Source organism: Betta splendens, chromosome 4 (assembly GCF_900634795.4).
Source record: "Betta splendens chromosome 4, fBetSpl5.4, whole genome shotgun sequence".
Taxonomy (NCBI): domain Eukaryota; kingdom Metazoa; phylum Chordata; class Actinopteri; order Anabantiformes; family Osphronemidae; genus Betta; species Betta splendens.
Window position 1 is genome coordinate 2,129,951 of NC_040884.2, and position 13,181 is coordinate 2,143,131.

Genomic DNA, 13,181 nt, shown 5'->3' on the forward strand with positions numbered 1-13,181 from the left:
ATCTGCAAGACGGTCAAGAAGAGAACGTGAACACGTTTGCTGTGAGAGACACAGAGAGAAAAGACAAATCCAGATTTAATGGATGTAAAAACAAAGACTTCATTTTGAGCCTTGACATTTGGTTCCGCTGATCTGAGGAAGTTTCCAGACTTAAACTTTTTGTTGCTTTCACTGTCTTCTCTGCTAGTGGCATTTTCCAAAAATCAATAATTTAGTCCACACTCGTCTGTTTCAGTACAAACAATCAGGAGGATGTGCTGTCGCAGTGAGACGTGTCTCTATTTAGTCAAAGCTTTCCTCAAAGTCAAGTGGCAGCAGTGAAGCTGAAGGGGAAGAGACGGGCCTCGTAGATCATTTGGTGTCAGTAAATCAAAAAGTCTAATAAATAAAATAAAAATATTGACACATTTATTCCCATTATGTAATTGCCAAACAAAAGGATGTGATAGAAAAGGACAGTCAATAAAACCTAATTAAATCTGAAGCAACATGGCTGGAGGCCTGAGAAAGTCATTCAGGTAGTTGCATTTCTAATGTGCCTCGAAAATGAACAACTAACTAAAGAAGCAGTGTCAGCTGGCTCCCTCATTCTGTCATAATAGCAGTGGTTCTAATTATTTTGGTCACCAAATTTAAAAAGACAAGGGTTTAAACATAACAATCTTATCCTAATTTAAAAGTGTTAATTAAAAGTGATGAGTGGAGATTCATGGCTTCTACAGCAACAAAATGTTTATAGGACTTTAACAGAAATTTAAAGTGTAAAACTGGCTGGTGGAGAATAATAAATCCAGTCAACACAGACTGGTAGTTATTATCTTCTGCCAGCCTGTTTTACTTTTCTGGATAATAAACCTGTAATCAGATGATTGTTGTGCGGTTGATCACAGCCGTCTTCCAGGTTTGGTTAGATTGAGTGGATGAGGCCCTCGGAGGCTGATGTGGAGCAGCGCTGGGGATGAGGCTGTCGAGGTGCCAGGAGGTCTGTGAGCCGGCGAGGGGAAGCTTTTACAGCAGATGGTGACCTGCGGCGGGCAGGGCGCAGGCGAGCCCGGGCCGGGCCGGTGCCCTTCCTCTTCTTCAGCTCCCGGGTCGTGCACTTGTGCAGACGGAGGCTGACAGGCACTCGGCAGCGTGGGTAACGCACTAACTGTCCTCAGCGTGCGTCAGCCTCAGAAGCTGCATTAGCGCCTTCCTCGCAGACGCTTTCTCTGTGGGCGCTGCTCTGATGGTGATATTGAATTAATCTGGAGGATCGCAGCTCGTCAGATGCCCCCCCCCCCCCCGAGTGTTCAGTTGAGTGCTTTTTAACTTTCATCCACACAGCCGTGGATGCTGCATTACAGAATCTCTGATAGAAGGGAGAAGAAGGGAACGTACAAAGACCCTGCTGTCGTGTCCGTCCTCAAGGTCATGCTACTCCCCTTCACTTCACTGTGAGTTTGTGATAAAACCTCCCAGGTGTTCATCAGTGATTTCATCCTTTGTCCTGTCAGCGTATGAAAATACCACTGTTTTACTGCTTCAGAGGAACATGTCTGATACAGTATTTCTCTCACTCTTTCTGCCACTCACTCATTATTATCATCTGCTAAAGTTGTGACTGAACCCAAAACTCAGGGAACAACAAACAAACAAACATGCACATAGTTAATATCTAGATGACAGTTACAATAACCATAAATATTTATTAGAAGAGTTGAAGGGAAAACAGTGATCGACAGCGACAAGGTGGTAAAAAAATGATCTTTTTTGCAGTTTTAGATTCTGAACTTTGGAACAAATTGCTGCTGTAGCAGTAAAGTGAACCTGGTTTTAATCCAGAACAAGAACAACCTGTGAAGTTGTTGAGGTCCAGGCGTGAACAATATCGGCTACTTGGGATTTTACTTCTTTGGGAGAGTTGTACTAACCACAGCATGCACAGAGCATTTAGGAGCCAGCAGGATTCTGTGTAGTGTCACAGACTCATCAGCAGCAGCACGTAGCCCTTAACAGTGAGGTAATAAAGGTCCAAAGCAATCAGACACTACACAGATGGACAAGCAGTCACAGCTTCGGCCACAAATGTGATGTTACAACACTTTTACCACAACGATTATTGCAAAACTTAAAAAAGTGAAAGTGACACAGTTGACTGTTTTTGCCTCATAGGATCGATGGCTTTGACAATTTTTGTGTTTAAGGTGTAACCAGGGCTGTTCGGGTAGCACTTGTTTACATAAAGCTATTAACACAGAACTACAAAAACTGTTTTACTTTTGAGTTTTTTGCTTCCAGTAATTACAGCATCGTTGCACAAAAAGGAGCAGGTTGACATTTACAGCTGACCTGTGTTAGTTCATAGAAATGTGATGAGGTTATAAAAACCTGGTGTCTCACAGCGTCACGGAAAATAAAACCACTGTTCACGTGTTCATCTAATGAAGGTGAAGTGTGTTAGACTGTAGCTGCAACAGCACAACAATCAGTGAGCAACAGTCATGGCATAAATGGACTGACCACATCCTGTTTGTCATGACGTCACATTAAAGCACTTAAACGCGTGGCTCATAAATTAGGAGGAAGAAATAGAAGAAACAGTCCACGTAAAAGCTGCACATGTCCGTCCCTGTTTCTCCGTCTCCACAGTGAAGAGTCCAATCAGACACAAGCATCAGCGTCTGATGCCGATGACGTTCCCGCACAGGTTCACAGCTCAAAATCCCTCCGACACCAACTCCACAGGTGCAGCGTCCCTGCGTGCGACGAAACAGCGGAAGGAGCTTCGCTTCCTGTAAATCCACTCCAACGCGGACCCAAAGCTTTGGCGCCGCTTGGCCCGTTAGGTCCCAGACTGAGGGTCTGGAGGGCGCTGCTGCTGCAGGGTCTCGTCCACGGTGACCACCGTCGCCTCCGCTCTGCTGCCGCTCACACATTTACTGTGGTTCAGGGAGACGGAGCTCATCTCCACCAGCCGCGGCCTCTCGCTCATCTCGCTCACATTTCTGCTGATGCAGTTGATCTCGCTCTTGTTGCGGTCGCTGGAGCGACGAGAGCCAAACACCCAGTCTGAGCGACAGAGAGGCAATAATTAGAATTAATGACTACTTGTACTTTACCATTAACTAACAGGGCTGCAGGCCTCTTCCACCACCGCCATCCATCAGAACGAGCCTTGACAGAAATGTACATGTGACCGTGACACCAGAAACAAGCGGCTGAGGATGTAGAACATGCACAGAACAGGGCTGCGAACTTGCCCTGACACAAAGTTATGATGGGTTCAGCCTCTGTAATTCCATTAGAGGCAAAGCACCATAAAATTGTTTCTGGTGGAGAAGTCTGCGGCACAGCAGCCCCATCATGAGCGGTGGAGCCCCTTTGGATTGGGGCGCATCAATCACTGTTCTGTCAGATAACGAGCTGAGATGACAGTTGTGAGTGTGGAGAACAGACAGAAGGCAGGACGGGATTCCTGAGAGCCACCGAGCGATACATGACCAGCCCTCATCACGTGGGGGGGGGGGGTCTCAGTGACTGCACAAAAATGAGTGAAGGGTGATGGCGAATGGAATCCACAACATTTTGTCTCAAATGACATGGTTTAGCTTAGTTTATGTCTAGAAGTGTAAACAAATACATTAAATTCAATATAGATTTCAATTATTACATTATAATTATACAATATTAAAGGGCCCATATCATGCAAAATCCACTTTTTAGACATTTTGGAGCGTTCCTATGACTCTATGGGTCACATATACACACACACACACTGAGCACGGTAGAAATGCATTTCCTGCTTTTTTCACATTTTGAAAACGTAAATTTTCTTATCCAATGAACACAGCCACGACCTACTCTGAGGCCGTTCCCCAGTTCTCGTCACACTGGTTGAAAGTTCTCCTTGCAAATCCTGAACCACCACCCCCACAATGATCCCGAACCAAAACTGGACTTCCGCCATTTCCCCCCTCTCACTCACCGTGAACAGACCAGCACGGCAGCGCCCAAGTCCTCCCATAGAAATAGTTCGGTTCTTGGGTGTTCTAACCAACACCAAAGTCTCTTCATTTTACCAGGGAACAACAAGTGAGGATTTGTGGGTCACTTTTATTTTTAACGGACCGGTGCCAGAAACACTGCCTCAGCATTTATACGTATGTGCATTTCAAACGAGGGTGCGTACAATGCTGGATTTGTTTCACGACTCCTGTTGGAAAAAAAGGACCTATTCCTAAAGTCCGTCATCCACTCACTGAAGTAAGTTCATGCTTGATATTTATAATGTTTTAAAATGTTAGTTTGTCCGTTTAAATGTAGTAACCTATGTGTGGGGCAAGTTACTAGCTAGCTATGCTAACGGCTACAGCCATTCGACCGAGCCTTTGTCCCCTTCAAATGTGCTCATGTGGGCTCCTGCAGCCACACACCTGTGTGGAGAAAAGCTAATGACTAACGGCATCGAGCGGCTACAGGCAGGGAGCGGTGGGTCTAGCCTGTCCTTTTTCTGTAATCACATACACCTGCGGAGAACAGCTGATCGTTATCGCCCTTCCAGCGGCGACAGACAGGAAGCGGTGGATCTAGCTCGCTGTAGTAAGTTTGTGCTTGATACTTGTGATATCTAAATATGTTAGTTGGGTCTGTTTAAAATGCAGTAACCCACATGTGAGACAAGCTAATCGCTAGCGTCGCTAACGGCTACAGTGAGTCAACTGAGCCTTTGTCCCTTTCAAATGTGCTACTCTGAGTTGGTGCAACCACACACCTGTGTGGGGAACAGCTAATAGCGATGGGCCTTCGATCGGCGACAGGCAGGAAGCGGTGGATCGAGCTTTTGTCCTGTTGACGTGCTGCCGCTCCTGTTTGTGTTGCGTTAGCCGTTAGCATGCCTTTAGGCCTTTGCACTTTAGAGCTACAGCTGGTCATCGCTACAAAAAGAACCTGCAGATGAACGCGGTTGTGTTTGTTATTACCCCGTCCTGTATCACAGCCTAAATCAACTTGTGATTTGGGGGTTATGTCATTGTTCTATCAAATTCTAACATGATTAGTTGGAATGATTACTGTGTTGTGTTTCAAGCTTAGTTGCTAATTAGTCACATCTCTACAATACCTGCTGCTTATCTGGTCAGTTACCGATAGCTTGTACCATAGCCATTATATTTGTAGGACCAATACAATTTACAGTAAATGTAACAGTCTTTTCTATACTGTAGGAGGGCAAATCCCAGTTGCCCACATGCAAGGAGGCTGTCAAACAGAGAAATCACTGCAGACTGTTGGTACACAGACATCTGCTGCCCAGCTCAGGAGTAAAGGTATGTAAGTTTGTATGTACCAACAGTAAGATAGGTAATAGAAGATTTTAATTGGTATATACTGTTTAGATTTTATATTGAATTGTAACAACTGTTTATCTGTTGTTTTAGCACAGACAGGCCTGTCCTCTTGTTTGGTTTAATTTTTTGTCTGGTATTGTGTGTTCTTACATTAGAGAAGGTTTTGACCTACATAATAATTAACATTTCACTAATCTACAATTCTGATTGCACTACCTTTTGTTTTGATGAGGTGATGGTGAGGACAGCCACAGCTTCCATCTGGTAGAGGACTGCTTCCGCTCAGTCTTCCAAATAGTGATGAGAACAAGGATCACCACATCTCCCTGTTTACCCTACTTTCATGCATTTCGTCTGCAAGGCCCTGCAAAAGCTTCTCCTTCGTCCTCAAACCCCCAGACTTCTTAATTAACTCAGTAACCTATACATTGCACATTGGAGTGTGAAGGTAACAGTTTGTTCTAGCTTTGGCGTAGTGGTGTATTTTTTTGGTTTACAATAAAGTTGGCTTTAACTATTATGTATTTCACTGAACTCTGTTTCTGAAGGGAAAACACTTTATTTAGGAAATCATAGTATGGAAATTACATGTTTTTCTCTTTCTAATATGGTAAGCTATAAAGTTGAAGCGGCCATAAATAAAACGCATATAAATTATATATAAATAAAGTTAAAAAAATTCTTAATGAGTGTTGCACTCACAAAAAACACATTTTACTCAAACGGTAAAGGAGTTATTCTACAGGTGGTCTACATCAATCATACTATGAGTGTTTAGTGTTTTATCCATCAGGAAACTGCCTTCTACAAACCCAAGCATGAAGAGATGGCAACTCAGATTCTTCACCCCAGGAATCCTCAGCACCAGCTCACTAGCCTCTGTAGACTAGATACCTGTAACAACTTTAGATACAGAGACATATTACTGTCAAATTTATCATGAATGACAAAAAACATAATTAAAAGCAGTAAAAATACGTTAGGTCAATATATAATTTGAACCAATGCTTTTTGTTCCCAGGTAGGTCATGCAGTGATTGCTCTAAATATTAATGCACATTTTTAAATAAAATTGTCAGAGCAGCAGCACAAGTAAGACAAAAACAGTGAAATGTGTAAATGTAAAATGTATTTATATTATTTCAGCTATGCTCTCAAACTTATTTATTTGTATAATGTGAGCTAAAGTAGTGTTTTCTATTAGTGAGAGTTTTCCAGGTAAGTCGTGTTGTGAATATTGAAGCTGCACACGCCATTTAGCATTCGCATTAGCAACCGCTAGTCGCTTTGCAAATTACATAAATCAATTAAATTGAAGTAAATGTGACATTACCAATGAGACACATCTTGCATCAGCCGAAATGTGGTGACTTCAACAGCCTCCTCTTCAGCTTCAGGGTCAGATTCGGGATCGTAGACGTATGGTTCTACTACGCTATGAACCAGCTGACTAATGTCGTGCAGTTCTGTAGTGGGTCGTCTTCTTCTGTGGTGGATTGCATTCTCAATGTCGCACTACTGCCACCTATTGTATCCTAACCGTGCGGTGGCTCGTATCCATGGAGCCAATTTAAAAAAAAAAAAACAACAACAAAAAAGGTATGCGCTTCCGCACAGAGGTGTGGTGAGCAGCTTCGCTTGCGACACGCCCAGAAAACACAGCGTTTGCTGATGGGGAGTGAGAACCACATATTGACAGGGGCAGTGTGGACGATCTAAAGGGTTTTATGGGATGAAAATTTACAGAGACCTTACTGAGACATTAAAGTCAAATATTTTTTAGAATGAAAAGCATGATATGACTCCTTTAATAATTATAAATAAACATATTTGTTAGAATTAGCACAAACTTTTTCCACATGATTGAGTTCCCAAACAAAGCTGGGGTGCCACAGCTGTCACTTGTGTTCTGGAGGATCTGAGGACGAGGGGAAAACAACATTCCAATATTTTCCTCCTTCTGTCACAAGCAGGACACAAATACTCAGTTTATTCTATAAAGCAGAAACGCTCCAACAGCTGTAAGTGGATTCATTAAACAAACACCAGAGGATCATGTGTCTTCAGCTACACTGCGGTTCACACGTTCACCTTCAACCACAACTAAAGCAGAACCCTGATAAATGAATAGAACACCTAACTTTGAATGAAGGTTAATTTGTCATCGCCGACTCAGGAGAGTGACTGTCATCACTATGTTGCTGCTGAATAAAGGGCAGCTGTAAATGATATGAATGGTGTATTTATTTTGTATATTTTATTTTATTACAGTCAACAGGCTGTTTTTGATGTCAAGCATCTGTCAGTCAAAGCGTTTTCAACCTTCCTGTTAAAAATCACACATTGTCTACATTTACACCTGGGTGAAGTGTGTGTGTGCGTGTGTGTGTGTGGGGGGGGTTCAGGTCTCCGCGGGTGTGAGCGTTGTTGTGTTTCTTACCTGGTTGGTTGGCTTCACCGCCGTCACCTTCAGCGGCCATAGACCTGCCTCCGCCTGCACGAGGTGAGAGAGGAGGGACATGAGAGGCGGCTCAGACTCTGTGGCTAATTAACACCCAGCACCAACAAGATGAACCCCAGACAACACGTTCCCTGTGAGCAGCAGCGTTCAAAAAACCTCAGATCCAAACTTTCACTAAAAACAAAAATGAAAGTTTGTTGTTAAAAAATAAATCTTAAATAAAATAAATAAAAAAAATAAAATAAATCAAATAAATAAATCATTCTTCATTCAGTTGTAATGATTAAAATAAATAAATAAGTTAAGATCTCAAAATGCATTCTGTGCCGACGTTTCCCCTTCACCTGCTCCTAAATGACACTGTTGAATATTGATTAGAAACTAACCAACATGTGGCTCCAAGCAGCTGGAGGAGGTATTACCTGGTGACACGTCACACGTAAAACCCTCCAGTTTGGCCTAAATCACAGACGTGATGAGCTCACTATCATTCACGGTGCCGTTATTTCCTTCACTCATTCATTATGTAGAACACACAGGAAGCCCCTGATAAACAGAGGATCCTGTCCGTTCACTCTCTACGTTTTTCAGAGCGTCTCCTTCACAAGGTCACTGGCTCATACCAGAACCGAACCTTTATCTGGCTTTATCTTCACCAAACAACCCTCACCGTTGCCCTTTCATTAATAAAGAAGGTCTGCTTCCTTTTCAGGACGCCCCACATCACGTCGTTCATCCATTAGTCGCGATGTTTGCATTCATTCTGCTTTCAGTCACTTGTCTTTCCGCTTTAAGCCCAGAGGAGGAACCTTCAGGAGGTCCCAGGTGTCCGACAAAAGGAACTGGAGGCTGTGTTCACGGGACATCTCATTATAATTCTATCACGATTCTACGTCGTAGCAAACACACAGGGTCACGTACCCACAAAGTCATTGACCACATCCTTGACCAGGTGTCCGACTATCGCATACGCCACCGCCACCACCACCAGCGCCGCCATGACCAGGTACAGCACCGCCTTGGGCAGCGGGATGGGGTCCCGGGCGGGGGTCCGGTGGTCCGTGTACAGCAGGTCGCCCTCCGAGTAGGAGTACTGGAAGACGTGCTCCATGCCCGACGTGTGGTTGGAGTTCAGAGGAGGGTGGCTCGCGCTCATGGCGCGGTCCGGCTGCAACGCTGTCACCGTGGTGGTCGTCACAGCCTCGGCTTTGTCGATGTTCACCAACCCTGCAGTTTTATTCATCAAAGGTAAAATCTGAGACAGAAAATAGCTCCAGTCCTTTATGGAGCTGATGTTGCATAAAAACATTGTTTCTGAAACGCACGCGCCACAGATCAACAATGCGCAAAAAGCCTCCTACGCCACAATTAGACGAGCCGCACGCTCCAAACTGGACATCCGTCAAAGCCACAGATAGTACATGTGATAATCCAAGGCGTTCTCCCAGATGTGGACCTGCGCGCGACGGAGGCTCGTCGGAACATCGGAAAACTTGCCCTGTGTCACTGAAACGAACGCGGCGCCCGTCATTGATGGACGCGCGGCTTTTACGCGCCACAAAAGCCGCTTTTGCGCATCAAGTCTTCGTTTTATTTCCCAGATTGAAATAAAAGCAACACAGTCAGCCTGCAGTGTAATCCAATGAAAGGACCGTGCGGAATTTCCCCAAACGATAAACGTCCGACGAAGGAAGAAGCATCTGCGACTGCTCGTCCCCGCGGAGTTCACGTGCAGAGACGCAGATAATTACGCGGATGAGGCGCTGATCCTTCGCTTCGCTGAGCGTCTGGCGCTGAACTGTGCGGCTGCTCGGGAGAAGCTCGGAGCCACTTGTTCAACCTGCCTGTGGACTTCAGATGGAGCGAGGCTCTTTGGTTTCCTGAGGTAAGGAAACTTCATGTCTCTGTTGTGCTTCGTTTTAGTGCCTTAAACTTCGCGAACAGCGTTTTGTCAACAAATCCAAAATCGGATCTCATTGAGAATGATCCTTAGTGAAGAAAAATGACAGAGCTGTCGTCTGTGGGAGCGGAACCAGATATAAAAACAGGAGTGGATAAACATGCAAACAAGTCAGTACAGCATCAGTCCAGCTGTGACAGCACTCCGCAATCAGAGCCATTATGTTGAAGCTGAAGCACAACAAGGCACTGGCTCAAAATGGACAAATAAAAGATATAACAAGTATAAAGTTTTGGGCAAATCTCTGATGATGGCTCATCTGTGAACACACTCAGCACAGATACAGACACAACAAGCAGAGGACTGTCAAACTAGAAGCCGTCATCAGAGGAGACAATGCTGTGTCTGATTATCTGTCCGGTGTCACCACAAGGAGGAAACGGGATTCTGTGCTTCTTTTGTCGTCTCACCACAAAAGAACCTCTGAATCTGTCCGTGAAACTGGGCCTTAGTGGATCTGAGGACTGAGCATGTCCCTCGCCTCCTCTTTTTTCTGAGGGGGATGAACGAAACTCAATTAAGATCACATCAGCTGTTCAAAGATCAGCTCAGAGGAAACGTATTGACCCTTAAATCAATCACAGCATCCAGTGAGTCACCGACGCAGCCTTCAGAGGTCCATCTGTCACAGTGAAGAGGGGGTTTTTGAAAGATTTTCAACATGGAGCATCAGCACTCGCAAATGGATGTCATGTTGTTGCAGCTGTGTTCGTTCAGTGGAAAAACATGAAATGTGAAGGTGTCTTAAGGCAGCAAAGGTTCAAAGTAAAGCTAGAAACCCGCAGAAGTGGCGCAGCTTGAAATTAAATTCATCTAATGTCCCACAGTCAGCTCCAGCTTCCGCCTCCCACAAACTGTCCTGACGGTTGATTCCTGGTAAAAGAGCGAGTCTGGAGCACGACATGCCGGCGCTGAGGCTGGAGGTCATGAGGTTTGATCTTCAGGCGCTCGTCTCCGTCCTCAGAGCAGAGCCTCGTCTCCTGTGTTAATCAGGCCTCTTTGATCGACTCCCACTGGATAAAGACGCTGTGTCCGAGCAGCTCCGGCTCATCTGAAGAACGTCACCGCTCAGACTGGACTGGCTCTGATCACATACGGCCTGAGCCCAGCACACGCTCGTCCATTCTGCGGGCAGAATTAAGCTCCCCTGTCACAGGTGACACCTCGTCCTCACAGGCGGCGGAGGAGGAAGTCCTTTTTAGGTCTGGTGTCAGATCCCGATCCTCAGCAGCTCGTAGGAGATCCGCTCTCAGGCCTCTGCACCTCAGGGCTCCGTCTCCTGGACGCTCGTCTCCTGCTGTTCGCCCTTTTCGTGACATTTCAGCGGAACTGAACATCATTCAGACACAAAGGTATCTTCATGATGAATCGGTTTGTTCAGGAAGTGTGAGTTATATAAGCAGTTTCCTATGAAGACCCATACACATCCCTGAACACACACAAACCTGAAACTTTCAGACTATTTAGCATCTTCTTTGCGTCTCATGAGGAGGATGTCACGTGAGGCGAAGGTCAGCCTGCCTCCGCTCCCTCATTCCTTCCTGGTGTTCTGCAGGTAAATAGGACTCTGGGCCTTATTGATTTTCCACCATGGAAATGAAATTGGAAAGATGTATTTTGAGTCGCTCTATCAAATCCACTGCATTGTCTATAACTCTGTAGGTCAGAGGGACTTTTGTCTCCAAACTGTGTTTCTCTTCACTGCAGCCTCAGCTCTAATTTGACCAGTAAACTGAATAAAGGCACCAAAAATAACAGTAACAGTAGGAAGTAGTGCAGCGAGGACTGCGTCTGTTTGCGTCTGTTTGCGTCTTCCGGCGTCTGTTTGCGTTTGTTTGCGTCTGCCCTTGCGTCTGCCCTTGCGTCTTCTTCTCCATATTCTAATTTGGCTGCTGCAGCTTCTGGATGTCGTCGCACTGCACTCAGAGCTAACATTTAGTGTAACGAATTGCACTGTTGGACCAAACATTTCCCCCTCTGGATCTTGATCAAGTTTTGATAACAGCTACAAAGTATTTTGAATTTGTCCTCACTCCAGACAGATTCTTGTTCATAATCCTGAGGTTTGTTTCATCAGCTGGAAGCCCATGGCTTTATCTCAGTTGAGTTACATGACTGGATGTGAATAAGCGATTATTTATGTCTATGTTATGTCGGCTCAGCTACAAAGCTACAGGTGACACAGAATCTGGATTTATCTCTCATGATCATTATCATCTGATCTGACACAGGGATGATTTTAATAACATCAGAGCAGGCAATCCTTATCATTTGGAGATTAATTTGAGAAATGGACCTGGCTCCATCCAGTGTCTCCATATTTCAAATAGAAAAACCAAGGTGAGCGTCGACTAGGAAGCGGATGGTGTGCAGGTCAGACCGAGGGCGTTCGTTTTGAGGCTGCTGCTCTGTCCTGCTCGTCCCAGGTGGTCGGAGTCTCCTGAAAAATCCTCCCAGCTCAACTTTAACCTTTGTATCACTGCAAACTCCTTCGACCTCACATCAGCGGCACCGATGGCTTGTATGAAAGGCTTGAACAATATTAATGGAAAATCATTATTAGAAATGCACTATTACTATATTTAGACTTAAAATTGTCCAGACACAAATGTAAAAAGTACCAACACAGAACCAGGTTGTTGGTTGATTTGCAGCAGGATGAGGCGACAACATTCATGCTTCGTCCTCAGTACGTGGAAATGTGTGTGAGGTTTATTTGCTATTAAAGCCCCATAAATTAAATCCTGCCGTCTTGGACCTCGTCCACTTATCTTTGTGAACTGCTGTTCTCTGGCACTGTTTTCACCTTGGATGAGACACTAAGTCGAATTTTTTACCGGAACGTTAATTGGGATTCACCCTTTTCACTAACTACGTTCCCGGAGGCTTTTCCAGCGTGGCAGGAGGTAATTAGTCTCCGTGATAAGCAATAAAGTGCTGCTGTCAGGGTGTGAGTTAATGTTCAGATGTGTCCGTCCCACAGCTGAGCCAGAGGCGCAGCACATCTGGCGCAGGGAGTCCCCCTCAGCGTCCCCGAAGTGGAACTGATGTGGAACAGCACAGTTTGCTCCGTCCTCTGGGGGACAAGCGATCATAAAGTCTCCCAAAAACGAAAAATGACCATGAACGCATCACGCAAAGGTTTGCTTATTCCTGCCCAGGTTTGATCCTCCTTTGAGATCGATGTGAGTGCATCCCTCTCCGTCCTGGGGACTATAAGGACCCGTGTCCGCCCGATCGGCAAAGTCACTCTGGTTCTCTGGTCGCCGCCACCATGAATCATTAAACAGCCTCTCATCTGCTGCAGCGTCGGTCAAACGTGCTGAGGGGGGTTTCCCTGCATTACTGCAACTTGTGTTTTAAATGCAAAACACAAAAATGAATTTAATTCACTAGAAAATGTTGCAAAGGTTTCATCATGTTACTAAGAAAT

The 13,181-nt window shown here is 45.1% G+C and overlaps 1 protein-coding gene and 1 long non-coding RNA gene across 2 annotated transcripts; one reads left to right on the forward strand and one right to left on the reverse strand.

Annotated features, from left to right (window-relative positions):
• Positions 1-1,668: 1,668 nt before the first annotated feature.
• On the reverse strand, positions 1,669-9,932 carry LOC114854620 (uncharacterized). Its single transcript, XM_029149211.2, has 3 exons — positions 8,710-9,932; positions 7,768-7,821; positions 1,669-3,051 (listed from the first exon to the last, which is right to left on the reverse strand). Exons 1-3 carry the CDS (start codon positions 9,095-9,097, stop codon positions 2,825-2,827), a joined length of 669 nt encoding a protein of 222 aa, XP_029005044.1. The 5' UTR covers positions 9,098-9,932; the 3' UTR covers positions 1,669-2,824.
• On the forward strand, positions 3,865-5,847 carry LOC129604028 (uncharacterized). The gene is made up of 3 exons (XR_008694557.1): positions 3,865-4,245; positions 5,205-5,306; positions 5,560-5,847. It is a non-coding gene; the product is annotated as an uncharacterized LOC129604028 (long non-coding RNA).
• Positions 9,933-13,181: the final 3,249 nt, after the last annotated feature.

What these genes read in the sequence shown, in the direction of transcription:
- LOC114854620 (XM_029149211.2), bottom strand. Translation starts at nt 9,097, where the DNA reads ATGTTTTTATGCAACATCAGCTCCATAAAGGACTGGAGCTATTTTCTG. An exon ending in TGTGGTCAATGACTTTGTGG is followed by an intron (nt 7,822 to 8,709) that starts GTACGTGACCCT and finishes CACCTCGTGCAG; the next exon opens with GCGGAGGCAGGTCTATGGCC. An exon ending in CGGTGAAGCCAACCAACCAG is followed by an intron (nt 3,052 to 7,767) that starts GTAAGAAACACA and finishes TCTGTCGCTCAG; the next exon opens with ACTGGGTGTTTGGCTCTCGT.